General features: G+C 42.2%; 1 protein-coding gene across 10 annotated transcripts in view; it reads right to left on the bottom strand.

Moving 5' to 3' along the window:
- Positions 1-18,724, bottom strand: part of Specc1 (sperm antigen with calponin homology and coiled-coil domains 1) — a 280,028-nt gene that overhangs the window by 12,137 nt on the left and 249,167 nt on the right. For all 10 annotated transcript variants that reach the window (XM_037200768.1, XM_037200764.1, XM_037200767.1 and 7 more), the window contains one exon: positions 14,193-14,309. In XM_037200768.1, the coding sequence (XP_037056663.1) occupies positions 14,193-14,309 (117 nt within the window). The remainder of the gene's footprint in view (positions 1-14,192; positions 14,310-18,724) is intronic.

Raw genomic sequence — 18,724 nt, 5'->3', positions numbered from 1 at the left:
GGCAGCATTCCCGATGGGCTACTCCTGGGCTGGCTCCAGAGAGTAGCACCTAGCCCTAATCTTTTGTTCAGCAGCTACCCTTTGTTTCTCTTGTAGCCCTATGTGAATCTTGTCTGAGAGTTTCCCAAGGATACAAATCTATGCAAAACTTGGTTTGGAAACCCGGAAAACTGTGGTACCTGATGAATTAAGAAATTTGCATTTGGCACTGTATTTTTGGAAGCTCCTTTCAGGTTGTTTTGAACATATGGAAATCAACTGGCTAAAGTGTAAATATGGAGAACAATAAAAATGCCTGGGGCGAAGGGAAAGCTCTTTAGTCCTTAGAGGCTGGATCCCCCTGTAGCCGCAGAAGGCTAGATTCATTCTTAAGGTGCTTCTGAGTCTTCTTCATTCAATGGACCTGAGTGAACTCACACACCCATGCTGCCAAAATTGAACCCCAACTCATAGCTTGAAGAAGGACAAAGGATCCGCTAAAGAAGGACAGAGGAGCTGGCCATCTTAAGAACTGGAAGGAAGCGCCCTCAGGGTAAGGGAACTCCAGGGTTGGCAGGGTCATGGGAAACTTCCCGTCTCAGAAGCAATGGTGTGTGCAGTTATTAAAATGCCTGTTAAAAGTAAGCAGAGTGAACGTGAAGGAAAAATAGCTTACAGAGCTTTTATATTAATTAAACGGCATTGCCATTGGTTTCAGGCAACTCCTCATGTTCAACTGAAACCGAAGGTATGGAATGAAGTATTGAAAGCTTTGGGGGGAGCTCATCAGAAAGGAGAGCCCATACCGTTAAGAATTTGGTCTTTATGTATTTAATCAAATTTATGTATCAAATGCTCTGGAGCTGTTGCAGCGTGAGGAATCGCTGAAAGCTGTATCTTAAGTAGAACAGGAAAATAAAAGGGAAGACACTCAGGCTAGAAATTGTCAGTCAGCAGAGGAGAATGTTCCTTCACAGATCAACAGGAAGGCTGTTTCAAAGGTCAATAAAACTGAGGAAAGCCAGGACACTGGAGATGACTCTCTTCCTTCATCAGATGAAACAGATTTAGAAGAAAGGCTGAAAGGTTAACTGCACGTTAAATACAAGACCCCCCCCCCCAGGCAAAAAATAAAAAAGGAACTTCCCAGTAAAGAAAAGGGAAAGCAAAGAAAATAAAAAAGGAAATCTTCTCAATAGTAAAGAGGGAAGGAAAGGAAATAAAAGGAAATTTCTCCATGGAAAAGGGAGAAATGTTTACTCAAGAAAAAAAAAAAAGATTTTCCCAGTAAAAAGGGGAAAAATATTGAAACTAGTCCTAAAGATTAAAAGGCCCCATAAAAGAAAAATAAAGAAAAGAAAAAAGCCTCTTCCTAGTAGAAACAGAGGAAGAGACAGCTCTTTCCAATATAAGAAATTGAAGATAGCTAACACTCTGAGCTCTTGCACCGATCTGCCTGCCAGCACAGAGTGGCAGCATCTGAATTACAAAGAATCGACAGGTGGGCTCACTGCTGCAGCCTGAACAAGCCAGCAAGCCCAGAGTTTGGAACTGGGTTGTCTGTTTGCTTAACTTTGGTTCAAATGTTTTCTATTTTTCCCTCAGAGCGGAAACAACTCAACATTAAAGATCCTTCCATGGGAAATGTTTTGTTTTTCCCTAATGGTGGGAATAACTCAATATTAGTAGTCCTTTCATGGGAGAAAGAGGAAGTTAAAAAAGGCCCAACTTCTGGTGAAGAATGGTTGCAGTTGGGACATGAAATGCTAAGTCGATGCTGTCTGAATTTCCAGAGGTATTAATCATTCATTGCATAGAGGATGTTCTCGTCTTTTGATTGTCTAATAAATGTTTGGATGAATGTTTGATTTCCATGGTAGATAAACTAAAGGAACAGGATTCATAATTTAAACTATATATTGGGTATGCTCTTGTCTGTTGATCATTACTGACAATTTGGCTCTGCTCTTTAAGTTACTTTCTAAAATTTCTTGGTTAAATTCTATAAAAACGTAACACCTGAAACAGAACGCGTTGTTAGGTTAATAGATAATATGGTTACTAAGATGAAAACTCACGGAAAGTGATCTCTTGCTGATGGAGAGCTTATAAAATTATTTTTCCACCAAATAAAATACAGGTAAATTGATCCACACTGTTAATAATTGGCAAGTTGCATTAACGTGTTACTTGGGATCTACAAAAAAGGGTCCTCTTTTTAAGATTTTATAAAAATACTCTAAAGTTACCTCTTAAAATTCTATAGAGATTGTCTTTAATGCTTTTATACATGGCATATGTAAAAAGGACCATGGAAAAAGAAGCTGGTGATAGAATTGCTCAATTATTATTGCGTCTATAAAATATCTTAAAGGCAAAGTGGCACCTATATGTAGAACTGGAGGATTTGGAAGTACAGAAAAAAAAGGTTTTGGGGCAAACAGTTATCAATGATGAACAGCCTAAATGAAAAGTAAAATTAAATGGGATTAAGACTGGAGGATTATTGGATTCTGATACTGATATATCTATCATTTCACAAGAATCCTGGGATTCCAACTGGCCTTTACAAGAAGCCTCCACTCAATTTGTAGGCATGCTTGTTAAACAGAAGGGGGATATGAGGACCTCAGGGATAGACTGTATAATACTTTACTAAGCTACTAAAAAATTTGGATTGTGGAAAACTGCTAAACTGAGTCAGGCCATGTATTATAAATCTTTTAACATCAAAACAATCCAGGGACAGTCCTGTGGGATATCTTTCTGTACGCTGTGAATATGTGTTGCTCTGGTTGGTTGAGAAATAAAGCTACATTGGCCTATGGCAGGGCAGGATGGAGCCAGGTGGGAAAATCAGAGAGAGAGAGAGAGAGAGAGAGAGAGAGAGAGAGAGAGAGAGAGAGAGAGAGAAGAAAAGAGAGTGGGAGGAGATGCCTAGCAGCCGCCCAAGGAGAAGTAGGATGCCAGCAGACCGGTAATGCCACCGCTCTGTGGCAAAACACTGACTAATAGAAAAGGGCTAGTTTAAGATGAAAGAGCTGGGGCTGGAGAGATGGCTCAGTGGTTAAGGACACTGGCTGTTCTTCCAGAGGACCCAGGTTCAATTCCCAGCACCCACATGGCAGCTCACAACTGTCTGTAACTCCAGCTCCAGTGGATCTGACACCCTCACACAGATACACATACAGGTAAAATACCAATGCATATGAAATAAATTATAAAAAAAAAAAAGATGAAAGAGCTAGCTAGCAAGAAGCCTGCCATAGGCCATACAGTTTATAAATAAGATTAAGCCTCTGAATGATTATTGAATGAGTGGCTGCAGGACCTGTGGCCTAGACGGGACCAGAGAAACCTTCCGGCTACAGGAAAGTGCTAAGTTAGGGTCAAGGTTATGCTTATGTTTCCACAGGAGATAACAAATTGTGGATAACATCAAAAGTGATAAAAATCCGGCATGAGTAAGAGACATCTCTAAGATGCTGTAGACATCACAGGATTCCTTTGGAGCAGACAACTAAGCCCCTAACCCGGGGACAGCTTGAGAGTTTGTGTGACAAAGGGGAGATGATATTTCACATGACTCACAAGCCTTTAAATGCTACAAACTTATTTCTTGTCATACTTTCTGTGGTAATGGTGCAGGTAAAAGGGATGGATCGTAATTATTGGGCTTTTATCCCCAATCCTCCAATTAACTTAGCAGTAAGTTGGGAAGATATGGATATCTCTGTAGTGGTTAATGAATCTTCTTGGCTACCTGGTCCTTGACAACTGAGGTTCTGCTCAGCCAAATGGAGGAGGGTAAAGTGATTGACTTATTACACTGTTGGAGAACAAGGAATTCCTATTTGATTGGGAAATGGAATTCAATGCCTAAATATAGCCTCTCAAGTATGGCTATCCATAGTCAATACTACCTAAGATTATCGTCGTAAGTTTTATATGCTTCATGCATCTGGTTTTAAAGGACAGAGATTAATGCTACTAGTTCCATAAATCTACTGTTCTGTGAGATGAGGGTTACCAACAAGGAGTCTGACTGGGTGCATTGGCAACAGTGTAAGAGTAAGAGGCCTTGAGTGCTAACTAATACCTCCCAAGGAGACGTCACTGACTGGAGCCCTTATGGCTCCTCTCAAGGAAAATATTCTCACTCCACTCAGAGTTAAGATGGAAATGGTATAATTTGAATGGAACTATGGAAATCAGTGCTTCTGTTAATGAACCTATTTGGTAGCATGGAGTTGGAATGGCAAGTCCTCTCCTGCAATTTGGCAATTCAATACAGACTCACTTGTGGAAACTGGAAAGTGCCTTCTACCCTCTTAAGGCGAGGGAAGGAAAATTAAACACTAAGGATGATAAGTACACTCTGTCTTTTAGACTAAATCAAAGCCATTCTTTTATGGCATGTGTACCACTACCTTCCTTGCCACTAAAAGGGTCTGTACAATGGCACCATATTCATTACAGCATCACTTGTGAATGCTGTACCCTTCATATCTGTGTTAATTCAAGTATGATTTTAAATTTGACCTTTGAAAATTTATATATTCTTAGAACAAGGCTAGCAATCTGGGGACTAGTGAAATTGTCAAGGCCATGGCAAGACTCTCCTGTGATGATCCTGGTACAAAATCTCTCTGAAAGAATATTAAAAAGAATACACTGAATGGCTGGACTGGTTGTTGCAGTAATTCTGGGAATCACTGCATTGGCGGCTACAGCAGCAACAGCTGGAGTAGCACTTCATAAAGAAATCCAAACCACTGGATTCGTTAGAGGCTGGCATAGGCATTTAGAAGAACTTTGGACTGAACTAAATAAGATTGATAATGAGATAGTGAATGAATTAGCCGAGTTAAGGTAAGCTATTAGGGGATCAGTTAGAAATTCTGAAGGAGCAGATAAAATTACAATGTTATTGGAATGTCTCTTCTTATTATATCATACCCTTAAGATTTAATGGTAGCAAGTATGATTGGGATAAGGGGATAAGGTTGAGATGCATTTAATGGGTTACCCTAATTCTTCTCAAATAGTTTATGATTCACCGAAAGAAATTAAAGAAACTTTTGCAAAAAATTATCTGATATGACAGGAATGGACATTATGGAAAGTCTAGCAGATCCCATAGCCTCATTCAATCCTATGAATCACTTTAATAGATTTCTTATCCTAGCAGATGTTGCTCTTGTTCTAGCAATAGTAACTTTATTGGCTTTAAAATGTATTTTGGGGGCTGGAGAGATGGCTCAGCCGTTAAAGGCTAGGCTCACAACCAAAAATATAAAATGTATTTTGGTCTACTTACATAATATTCTAAGACCAATAGAAAAAAAGGCTGTGTATGCTGTGAAGCTGCATAACCTTCAAGATAATTAACTTTTGTATGAAGGAAAGGGAGATCTGTAGCAGCATTCCTGCTGGGCTACTCCTGGGCTAGCTCCAGAGAGTAGCACCTAGCCTTAATTCTTTTGTTTAGCAGCTACCCTTTGTTTCTCTTGTAGCCCTATGTGAATCTTGTCTGAGAGTTTCCCAAGGATACAAAGTCTATGCAAAACTTTGGGAACCTGGAAAGCTGTGGTAGCTGATGAACAGAGAAATTTGCATTTGGCATTGTATTTTTGGAAGCTTCTTTCAGGTTGTTTTGAACATATTGGAAATCAACTGGCTAAAATGTAAACATGGAGAAAAATAAAAATGCCTAGGGTGAAGGAAAGTGCTTCAGTCCTTAGAGGCTGGATCCTCCTGTAGCTACAAAAGGCTAGATTCATTTATTTTTAAATTTTATTATTATTTTTTATTCACATGCATTGGTGTTTTGCCTGTATGTATGTCTGCGTAGGGTGTTGGATTCTCTGGAGCTGGAGTTATAGACAGTTGTGAGCTACCATGTAAGTGCTGGGAATTGAATCCAGGGTCTTCTGGAAGAGCAGCCAGTGCTCTTAACCACTGAGCCATCTCTACAACACTATAGATTCATTCTTAAGTTCCCTCTGAGTGTTTATTCAATGGACCTGCGTGTGGCAGACTTAGGATTTTTGCTCATACAGACAAAAAATGGGTTACAATGTGTTTAAAAATATATGTAAGCTTGGGAGAGAAAAGAAAACACACAGAGAATGTCCTTAAAAAAGAAATAGAGTAATAAAAATATAATAAACCACAAAAACATGGAAAATATACAGTGAGTCTGGATTATGTATATTATTGTGTTGTCTTTAAAATTTTTTGGCTACTAAAATATTTTGGATTATGAAAACTGCTATATTAAACCAACCCATATATTTTAAAATTATCTTGACTTCAAATTTTAAGTCAAAAGATATGTCACTTTGAGGGAGAGGTTATGCTTTTGTTTCCAGAGGAAATGACAGGCTCTGGATTCATTCTGGGCTTAAGAAAAATTAGGTTTGATTAAGGAAGACCCCCTGAAAAATCTCTGATGGGAATGGATGGCCTAGATGATTCAATGTTTCAGAACACCTCTGTTGTGCTTCAAGACTGCTAGCTGAGATGATACAGCCTCACAGAATACTCCAGTCAGGACTTAACTATAATCCTAATTTTCTCAGGGTACCCCAAAGATTACCAGCACCCTCAATTAATAGGAAGTAGTTTAGAAAACTATACCCACATTCCCCAAAAATGAAATATGGATATTTTCCATCATTTAGGGAGGTTGGTTATAAATTGTTATTGGTCATAGTAAAAAAGAGGCTAAACAAAAGAGTTAAATTCAGAGATCTCTTTCTAAAAGAAGAAAGGGATATGATATAGAAATGATATGATAAAAGGGCAGATTATTGAATCTACTTTAATCTAAGAAATAACTATTAATCTTAAATATTTTTATATTAGTATGGATTTTGGTTTATTGATACAAATTTAAAGTTAATTTTGTTATACTGTATGCATTTTTCTACTCTTGTTTAGGGTATTATGTTTATATAGTTTATTTAAAATGTAATATATAATTAAGAAATATAGATTAATAGTCATCTATAATAGCAATATAGTCATATTAAGTATGTTTTCAAGGTCATACAGCAATATATTTCAGATAGATAGGCAATCTTCAACCACTTCAAAGATCTTCAGAATATGGCATTTAAATGTTTTAAGAACTTAGACTTTTCTTGACAGTGAGACACATCAGCTCCTAGCAGCACCAATTAGTTCAAAGAGAATGATGGGCATCAAAAAAACTCTGTATGGAGTTTGTTTTCTTTATGGCAAAAGCTAGCCATGTGGGCAAAGAAACTGCCTTTGCCTCAACTGCTGACAGTTACTGCTGAAACTGACCAGCAGGACGCAAGAAAGGTGACTGATGAACTTTGCCAAGACAAGATAGGACAGTCCTTCAGAATTCCCTGCTTCACAGAAAAAATCTATCAGATATGCTAAGCCTATAGGCCAAAGTTGGATGCCCCAACATTATAGAGGAACTTTGGGTGACTGTCCAGCCAGCCTGATGTCCCTGTCATTAGGTAACATTTTACCCTTCTGGGGTCTTTGACAGAGTTGAAGACTAGATAGTTATAGCTATAGATTTTCTTAGTTATGATAAAGATAAATTAGATGTGAAACTTCAGACTCACCAAGATAGGACGGGTAATAGAGTATTTTCTCTAATTTTGTCAAATAGAAATGGATTGGATATTGTTACTGTAATTCTTACTTAATAAGTGTTTTTGTTATATATAATTTTATTATTCTAAGTTTAAAACATTCCTTTTTAATTTGACAAAAAGGGGGAAATGTTATAGATTATGTCATTGTTAATAAAAAGCTGATTGGTGATAGCAGGGCAGGAAGAGATTGAGCTCAAGAGCCAGACTAAGAGAATTTTGGGAAGAGGAAGGGCAGAGCCAGGAGAGATGTCAGCTGCAGAGCAAGCAGGACTATGTCACAAATCATAATCAAACTGGGTATGGCATTGATGCACTTCTGACTGAGGCTGGAGGATTAGGAGTTTGAGGCCAGCCAGGGCTACATAGTGAGACCTAGTCCTAATCTAAACGATCAAAGTCATACATGAAGGCAGTTACATATAACCAAATGAGAAACTGTTTCCTCCCCAATCCTAGTTCTCAAGACTAGGATTTCTAGTTTGTCTTTATTTCTTCTAGTGATCTCTTGGTGACTGTAATTTTCTTACACCACTGTTTCTTTTTAAAATTTACTTCTGTGTGAGTGTACTCACACCATGGTGAGTCTGTGGAGGTCAGCGGACACCTTGTTGAGATTGAGTCCCCATCTTTCTTCTGAGGTTTGTTTTTCCCTATAGTTTGTGCTGGCTCCTGACTTCTCTTACTGACAGAACTGTCCCTCATCATCTGGTTTTTGTTTTTGGTGCATTCATTCTGCCGCTTGTGTGAAATTCCTAACTTCTGTAGCCTGCTGCTTTTCTGTCCTCACATGGAGCGTCTGCCTCACATTTGGACAGGGTGTCTTTGTATTCCTTCTCACCTTCTCCTCTGAAGTTCTTAGTCATTACCAAAATCTTTCTACCACCACAATTTTCCAGAACCTCTTATCAATTGTAGGACTATACCCCATCTCTTTGAAGTATATTCTTGAGAAAGGCTATAGAGAAAACATTGTCCAGATGCATTCATACAGAAAAATCCTCTTTCTACCATCATGCTTGGTTAAGAGAATTCTTGGACTGGGAATTCTAAGCTGAAAATAATTTCCCCTTAGAACATGAATAGCACCATTCCCCGGAGTCACTGAGCCCTAGTTTGGGCTTTGTTCCCAGATTCTCCTTGGCTATTCTCTGACATCTCTTTGTACAGATAATCTCAATTACTCGTCATGTCATCCTGCCTCAGTAGTTCATATGAAAGTCATTAAGTTTTAGAAATTTTACTAGATGTTTTAAGTACCAGTGAGAAGCATGTTCACGCTTTATGTCCTATGTATAATTTTGCAGTATGATACATATAGGTTTTTTTTTTTCTTCCCCAGTACTGGGGACTGAACCCAGGCCTTATGTATGCTAGGTAAGCACTTTACCATAGTGATATTTAAATTTTATACATAAGCCGGACATGCATTTGTGGCCCCCGTTATGTAAGAGGCTAAGGGAAGAGGATCACTGGAATCCAGGAGTTCAAGTCCTTTTCTATTTTCTATTTTTCCATTTTCCCATGGTCTTCACTCTGCCTCATCTGAACATCTGGCCCTGGACCAAACGGTTCGGCTTGACACTGGAGTCATCTTGCTGATGTATCAACGCTGTCAGAGGAAAAGCAGACACGTCTCTGCATGCTTTCTTCCAGCCTGCGCTGTCACCTTGGGAAGGGGTTGATCTCTGGTGATAGTGCCCAGTCCGCCATCCTTCTTCTTTGACACTTAGGGAGACTGATGGACAAGAAGTGGAAGCCTCACCCTTGCTGCTGTGATGCTGCTCTGTTTGCTGAGCAGAAGTGAGCAAGTGGGTCCTTCCAGTCCACGCGAGTGGAGCAACCCCCATTTTGGTGCTGATGGGACCTTTGTTCTTATTTTAGAATCCCTTTCGTTAGGCCAGGTTTAGGTTACATTGCTCAGGAAGCTGAGACACAAACAGTTTTTATGGCTCATGAGATTGTAATGCCAAACTGGTTCCTAAAAAGGCACACCATTTTCAGCTCCAATAATCATGCTCTTTTTTTCCCTTCTGTATCCTTACCTGCCAAATGTGTCAAGCTAAACACTGTATTTTTTTGTTTTAGTTTGTATTATTGGGTTACTAATAAAGTCTAAGGAGAAGGCATTTCTAAACCAAATATTTTAATTAGAATTCTGCTAAGACCCTCTTGTAGGATTCAAATGAAAGTATATTTTCTAAGAAATTGAACACAGAATAAACAGTCTGTACTGGAAAACTGCCTCAAAGAGCTCTGAGACAGCATAACATGGAACATGATAGAGGTGATTTTTTTGTTTATAAAAATGATTTTTGCTCATTTTGATGGAGGCAGGACACCAGTGACCAGGGGGTCATCATCCTAATGCCTTTCCACTCTGCACTGTTGTGGTTGCTGTGCTGAGGCTAGAGAACAGAAGAGGGCATGCCCAATGAAGAGGCTGGGCAGGAGAACCAAGGTCTTCAGACTGTGAGCTCTGCCTCAGTGGAGGCTCTGTCATACAGGTGTGGACAGAGTGAGAGGCCATTCTTCAGTGTCTGCCCTGTGTGGAGGGTGGTGTGAGCCTGGACCTACTAGTTCCTATCTGATGCAGAACTTGCTCCCCAGCTTGGCTCATAGGACCGTACTGGTGTAGCATCTTTCTGCAAGTAAGTGGGAGAAAAGCTCTGACTCACATTCATATTCAGTTTCAGGTACCAACATAATCAATCTCTACTCTATAACCTGACTCTTGCCTCCATGGAAGAGCTTCATAGGCTGACATCTGAAGACTGTATTTCTAATGAAAACAAAATACCTCACCTAAACCTCCTAGCTACTGTAATGTACACCCTGTGATTACATATCCCTTCAATACCATACAAGATATTCTTGTTTATTTGAGACAGTCTTGTGTAGCCCAGGCTGGCCTTGACCTTACTGTGTAGCTAAGGACAGCACTGAACTCCTGATCTTCTTGCTCCTGCCTCCCAAGTGCTGAGTTCATAGGCATGCACCACTGTGTCCAGTCCTTATTTTTAATTCTGAACTAGTTTTCTTTGGTGCTGGGGATAAAATCCAGGCCCTCATCTATGCTAAGCACAGGCTCTACCACTGAGCCCAGATCCTTTATCATATAATTTTTATACTTCAATTTTAACAGATTTTTTTTACAAATGTTCTATTTCCTTTAGTGCCCTTTTAGATAGTTGTGTATTCTACAAAGTACAACCAACCAACAACAACCCATTCATACTGAGTACATAAGACCACAGGGCAGAGTCTTAACCATGTTAACTCATCCAAAAGGGTCTGTAGTAGTTATGCTCCCTTTGAGGCCCAACCTCAAACATGTCCCTTCAGGGAAAACCTGCCCAGTGGTACTGTCACCTCAGGGAAGTTACCCTCATTAAAAGCTCCACGCAAGCTCAACTGACGCTGCATCAATGGGCTTCTATTGGCACATCATGTTGACAACCCTCCTCTGTAATGGATGGATCTGGCCTCTCTTGGTGCACCCCCACCCCTACTCATGACATCCTGAGCTGTAGCCATTGCTTCTCTACTTAGGGTGCGGCCAGGATGGGGCCAGATACTCCTTCAGGGAGTAGTGGGCCAGGGGTAACTGAGAGTCCCAGGTGCTAGAACTCAAACTCAACTGTGAGTTGACAGGGGAGCTGTGAAGTCAGACAGATCGGGACATGACACTCCTGGTACGTGATGCTGACTCCTTATAGTGGTCCTTCACTACTGGCACTTCTTGATGACATCAGCAAAGACCCCCCAAAAGAAATCAACCAGATGTGTGGGAAATAGGGACCCCTGTCCTATTAGGATAACAGAAACAAGAATACTGCTGCCAGCCTACTCTGATGCACATTTGCACATCTGCAGAGGGCCACTGGGCAGCTGACAGGGTGCCTGGTGTGGGAGTCTCAGGGGTCCAGAGTGAGGCAAGGGGTTTTGGTCACCAGAAAGCAATGCTCATGATACAAAGTGTGAGAGCAAGCATTCACAGGCCCACTATTTTCCAACAGATCTGACTTGACTGGAGGACAGAGCAGCCAGGCCTGTTGACTACAGATAAACACATCACTTTCAGGAAGACTCAGGTTTTAGAATGTGTATGGCCATTTTAGGAAGATCTGCTGATTACTTTGAAATTTGTTATGCTCATTATTTACATAATTATTTTTGCAACATCACACCAGAAAGGAAGGGAGTGGAAAATCAAGAGAGTGGGGAAGGAATGACTCCTGGGTCACAATCAGATGCCCTGCTGTGCCCCTGGCCTCTGTGATGGCTGATGGTCCCCACTCTGCTCCCCTCTAGGTCCCTCTGCTGGGTCCGCTCTGTGCTTCTACTGTGCTGTGGCCAGGGCCTGAGTGTGTCCCAGAAGGTTCAGGGGCTGAAAGCTCGGCCAGCACCGTATGTGTTAAGTGATGGAACCTTTGGGATGCAGAAGCAAAGCAGGTGTCTGGAAATCTTACTCTGAAGAGATCAGTGCAGTTCTCATGGGATGCTGGTTACTTCCTGTGAGAAGAGCAAAGCTGGCATCTGAATCTCTCTGGCTTCCTGCCTCACCCTGCATTCCTCTTCCACACATGGTCTCACTGCTGGAATGCGACCCACTATGAGACCCTCAGGAGACTGCCTCGATTTTGGATTTTCAGCTTTCAAAGCTCTAAATGAATCTCTTTTCTCAACAACATAAACAGTCTCAGGTATTTTGCTATAGTTATGAGAGTTGCTTAAGTCCTGCTTAAGACCAGGGGGACTGGCGAACCCTCAATTTCACAGCTTCATACGCCATCTATATCTACCCTTCCAACATTACTGGGAAAATTCAGAACACAAATCTTCATGGATTCCTCCTACACCATTCCTCTTGCTCTGATTTCCCATCTGAACTCCAGCTTTGCTGTTTGCCTGCCTAACATAACACTTGAATCATTTTAGACATCTCAGCCTTAACATGATGCACTGTGTATTTTTTTCTCCTAAACATTACATGACCTTACTCAGCTTGTTTCACACTTTATAAAGCACTCCACATGGAAATGCTTTGAAAAAAAAAATCACGTTTCAATGCCAGAGATTAAACCCGGGCTTTTACACTGCTGGATTAATGCTCTGCCATTAGCCACACCGCCAGTCCTGTAAGATACTCTGGGTGATTATTATTATTTTTGTGTGTGTGCTAACTTGGCTACGTCTGGTATCCAAATATTTAGCCAAACATTCTTTCTTTCTCTATTTAAAATGTTTCTCACATATATTTATCTATTTAGAGTGTGTGTGTGTGTGTGTGTGTGTGTGTGTGTGTGTGTGTGTGTGTGTACACGCTTGTGCAAGCGTGCGCGCGCACGAGGACTCACGTGCGGAGATTGGAGGACACTTGTGGGAGTTGCTTCTCTCCTTCCACCACCCCGGTCCCCGTTACTAAACCCAGGTTGTCAGGCTTGGGAGCAAGTGTCTTTACCTGCTGAGTCATCTTGCCAGCCTCTAGGCAGGCATTTAAAGGATGAGATTAGGTGAGACATGGTGTCCCATGCCTTTGACCCAGCACTTGGGAAGCAGAGGCAGGCAGGTCTCTGTGAGTTCCAGGCCAGCCTGGTCTACATAGTTAGGTGAGATTAACATTTACATTGGTGGACTTCCCATAAAGCAAATGACTCTCTGGAATGTGAGAGTCTAGTCCAGTCAGCTTAATAGAAAAAAGACGGAAGGGAATTCTGCTACCCCTCCTAGCTCCCCTCTCGGCACTGAAAGAGACTTTGAAAAATGAAGGTCACAGCTAAACCAGGATTTTCTGTAGAAAGCAGGCGATAGGATCTTATCAGCAACCACAGCAAACTGGGATTCACTGTTTTTCTTGGTAACAAATGCATTGAGAAGGGTGGCTGGAACATTTGCTGAGGATAGGACCCCACACTGCAGTCACATTCTGTCCCCTGTGCCCTTCCTGGTGTCCTCTTTAGCTCTATTAAGCCTCCCTCACTGTCTCAGTCAATGTCCTATGGCTGTGAAGACACTATGATCACAGTAAGTCTTATAAAGGAAACCTTTTTGTATTTTTTGAGACAGTGTTTCTCTGTGTAGCTCTGGCTGTCCTGGAACTCTCTTTGTAGACCAGGCTGGCCTTGAACTCACAGAGATTCACCTGCCTCTGCCTCCCAAGTGATGGGATTAAGGGCATGTGCCATCATACCCAGCTAAAGGAAAACATTTAATTGAGGCTTGCTTACAGTTTCAGCGGTTTAGTCCGTTATCGTCATGGTGGGACATGGTGGCATGAAGGCAGACATGATGTTGGAGAAGGAGCTGAGAGTTCTATATCTTACCCACAGGCAAGAGGAAGTGAACTGTACTATACTGAGCACAGCTTGAGCACAGGCGATCTCAAAGCCCATCCCCTCAGTGACACACTTCCTCCAGCAAGGCCGTATCTACTCCAACAAATCCACACCTCCTAGTGTTTGGGGGCCATTTTCTTCCAAGCCACCACACCTACCCTCCCAGTTATACACTGCCTCAGAAGTTCTGCTGGCTCTCCTGGAGGAGAAGTGGGTGGCACAGGCAGTGACTTACTTTCTCCTGACTGTTCAGCTCCTGGTATGGGATGTGAGCAGGCAGGTAGGTATGGAGCAGAGCACAGAGGGCCAGTCCGTCACTCCAGCTGCTGCTGAAATTGGTGATATCAATGTTCTGTGGAGAGAGAAAAGCCAGTGTTAACCCACACTGCATTGTCAAGGACACAGGCCAGACAGTGAGCCAGTGTTAACCCACACTGCATTGTCAAGGACACGAGCCAGTGAGCCAGTGTTAACTCACACTGCACTATCAAGGACACCAGACAGTGAGACAGTGTTAACTCACACTGCACTATCAAGGACACGAGCCAGACAGTGAGCCAGTTGTTAACCCACACTGCACTTTCAAGGACAGGATCCAGACAGTGAGCCAGTGTTAACTCACACTGCACTATCAAGGACCCGAGCCAGACAGTGAGCCAGTGTTAACCCACACTGCACTTTCAAGGACAGGATCCAGACAGTGAGCCAGTGTTAACCTATACTGCACTGTCAAGGACAGGATCCAGACAGTGAGCCAGTGTTAACCCACACTGCACTGTCAAGGACAGGATCCAGACAGTGAGCCAGTGTTAACCCACACTGCACTATCAAGGACACAAGCCAGACAGTGAGCCAGTGTTAACCCACACTGCACTGTCAAGGACAACAGACAGTGAGCCAGTGTTAACCCACACTGCACTATCAAGGACACGAGCCTGACAGTGAGACAGTGTTAACCCACACTGCACTGTCAAGGACCCGAGCCAGACAGTGAGCCAGTGTTAACTCACACTGCACTATCAGGACACCAGACAGTGAGCCAGTGTTAACCCACACTACACTGTCAAGGACAGGATCCAGACAGTGAGCCAGTGTTAACCTATACTGCACTGTCAAGGACACGAGCCAGACAGTGTGCTACAGGTGTCTATCTTTATGTTTGAGTAAGGCAACATAATGAACTGGATTTTTTAGAGTGTATTTAACTTTGGTAGCAGGAATGGCCTGTTGTGGTCCACATCCATTTATAGGAATATGTGTAGGGAAGATGAGACCATGGGGAATTCTTGCTTAACCCCTGGGGGAGCCATTAAAGCCTGATATAAATCTTGTTTCAAATTACTCCCCAGAGTAATTTGTATATCCACCATTTCCCAGACTTACTGGCCAAGGGAGCAATTACCACCACTACCACCACCACCACCACCACCACCACCTCCACCTCCACCACCATCATCACAATCATCATCACCATCACCACTACCATTATTACTATTACCATCACCACCACCACCACCATCATCACCACTATCACCACTATCATTACCATCATCATTACCATCACTACCACCACCACCACCACCATCACCATTATTACCATCACCATCATCAAAACTACATATAACCCAACAACATGCAGACCAGACAAAACATGACCATGGAGCCCAAGGTACAGTTGCTTCTGTTCTATATTCCCTTCCTGAACTAGAGAAGCTTCTTAGGGGCAAGAGAAGCCTCAGGCTCAACAGTCTCCCTGCCAACAGAGAGAACAAGCAAGAATCATTCCTCTGGAAGGGAATGAGGCTCCTTCTGCATTACAGCCAGTGAGTGGGGGTGGCTGCTTGGCACACAGTGATAAGTGAGGTTATCTTCCCAAAGATTTGAAAGATGTCCACAGGCCAAAGAGGTGGTACTGTAGCACAAATCTTAAAGTTCTTATTAATAAAAACAAACCCAGAGCCAGGTATTGGGGTCAATGCTGGAAGATCAGATAATCAGAACAAGCCACAGCCACTTCACCTTGCCAATTCCTCAGCTGATCCTGTTTCCTTAGACTGGATGTCTCTGTGTCCTCATCCGAATGGGTCTCAGCTGAACTGCTGCTCAAAAGCCTAAAAGCTTAGCCAGCTCTAGTTCCTGGTTTTCACGCCTTATATACCTTTCTGCTTTCTGCCATCTCTTCTTGGGATTAAAGGCTCACTTCCTGGGATTAAAGGCGTGAGACACCATGCCTGGCTGTTTCCAGTGTGGCTTTGAACTTACAGAGATCCAGATGGATCTCTGCCTTTGGAATGCCAGGATTAAAGGCGTGTGCTACCACTGCCTAACCTCTATGTTCAATATTATGGCTGTTCTGTTCTCTAACCCCCAGATAAGTTTATTGGGGTGCACAATATATCAACCACATGGTACAGTGCTTGGTAAAGGCATTTGTAGACAAACCTGACCACCTAAATTCAATCCCCAGGAACCACACAGTGGAAGGAGAGAAACAATTCCTGAAAGTTGTCCTCTGACCTCCACACACCTACAGTGACATACCCATAATTATAATAACAGTAATGGAGACAAGGGTTTGAAGTCTGGGATCCCGACCCAATGGACTCAGAGGTTAAAGAGTGAGACATCACAGGAGCACAGTCTGAAATGATAAAAGCCAGGCTGAGTATGTCCTGAGTCTCTGCTAATCTCTTGGATAAGTTCTTTCCTTTTGCTCTATTAGATCCTGACTGCCCTCATCCTTTGCTGTTCATTTACTGTGGACAGATTTGCCTCTATGAGTATGGAAATGATTCCTCTATAATAAGGCATTTCTCCTGAGCATCAGATTCAAAGGAAAAAACCTCAATCCACCTGCACTTCTAATCTGTGTGGTCATTTAAAATAAGGAGACCAGGGAATGGAGAGATGGCTCAGTGGTTAAAAGCACTGGCTGCTCTTACAGAGGACCCAGGTTCAATTCCCAGCACCTACGTGGCAGCTCACAACTAACTGACACCCTCACACAGACAAACATGCAGGCAAAATATCAATGCACATAAAATAAAAGTTAAATAAAAAAAAGCCAAAGCAGAACCTGGAAACAACCTAGATGCCCGTCAACGGAAGAATGGATGAAAAAAATGTGGTACATATATACAATGGAGTACTACTCAGCAGAGAAAAACAATGAAAGCATGAAGCTTGCAGGCAAATGGATGGAACTAGAAAAAAATCATCCTGAGTGAGGTAACCCAAACCCAGAAAGACAGTCATGGCATGTACTCACTCATAAGTGGATTCTAGATATAAAATAAAGAACAATCAGACCACACACACACACACACACACACACACACACACACACACACACAAAAAGGCCAAAGCTATTCATACACTAAGTCATAGCTTGTCTAAAATTGTAGCTTCACAGTTCAGACATTGTTTTGTTTTGTTATTTTTTTCTTTTCATTTTTGTTATTTTTTTAAAAGAGCTTCTTAGGATAGAGATCTTATTCCACTGAGGATTTATCTTCAGAGAGAGAAAGAAGCAAATGTGGTATATTTTAAATAATGCCCAACAATGGGGTCACATAGACCCCAAAGCATTCATTATAGGCTTTGCCAATGCCCTTGGTTATATTCCAGAACTTGACATTAAGCGCTATTGCTGAAGACACCACATACTGGAATCAGAACATGGAGAAATCAAGCTGGTACTCAACTGGAAGGGGCTAGGCATGCTTTCAAAGGAGAAAAACCACCATCATTCTCATCCAGTTGTGAGCCCCGCAAGCTACAGTGAATGACCAGCCTGATAAAATCCACCTGCTGGTGCAACAGTGGCGGAGATGTTATAGGAGTGACCAACAATTTTCTGATTAGCTCTAAAGCCCACACCATGAGATGGAAGCCATATCTAACACTGCTTAAGGGACTAAGAACCTGAGGTTGGGTAAGTCACAGGCCTTGGAGACCCAATTCTATTACTCTGCCAAATGGACCTAGTATTAAAACAACTCCTAATGGCATATTGCTATACCCACAGATCAGAGCATCTCTTAACCCTCATCAGAGAATCTTCCCTTTGCAGTGATGGCGATAAACACAAAGATCCTCAACTGGTCAATGTGTAGAGAATAAGAAACTGTGGAGTGCTTAGTGCAAAATGGGACATACATATCACACCCTACCTCCAAAGCTCAGGGAGCTTCATGGAAGGAGGAGGTGGAAAGATGATAAGAGTCAAAGGTGATGGATAACATCAAGAAGACAGTGTTTCCCAGACACAACAGGGCAGCTGCACACATGAACTCAGCAATTATGATGGCATGAATAAGATCTTCTCAAGGTCCAGCCAGACAAAATTCCAGCATGGGGTTGGGTGGGCTGGAAAGTAGGCATAAAATCCCACCACTAGCTGAAGAGTTGCAGGCACTGGCAGCTGCTGGATGAGGGAGAGTCAGTTTTCTTTAATGATGTGAGCTCTGGTAGGTTGACTGTACCAAGGCAGGCCCCATTCCCAGGACTAGCTAGGCAACACAAACCGGACTCCATGGGGAAAGGGGGAGGGGGGAATCTTTGCTGGTTGTTTCTCATCAACTTGACACATACCTAAGAGTTATCTGGAAGGAGGAAGCAGTTGAGACAATGCCTTCATTAGACTGACTACCTGTAAACAAGTCCGTGAGAAATTTTTTTCTTTTCTTTTTTTGATGAAGGATTGATGTGGGACAGCCCAGCCCATTGTGGGTGGTGCCATCCCTGGGCAGGTGGTCCTGGATTATG

This window comes from Peromyscus leucopus, chromosome 8b (assembly GCF_004664715.2).
Source record: "Peromyscus leucopus breed LL Stock chromosome 8b, UCI_PerLeu_2.1, whole genome shotgun sequence".
Taxonomy (NCBI): domain Eukaryota; kingdom Metazoa; phylum Chordata; class Mammalia; order Rodentia; family Cricetidae; genus Peromyscus; species Peromyscus leucopus.
The sequence above is the reverse complement of the archived record's forward strand: the minus strand, read 5'-3'. Positions and strand labels throughout refer to the sequence as shown.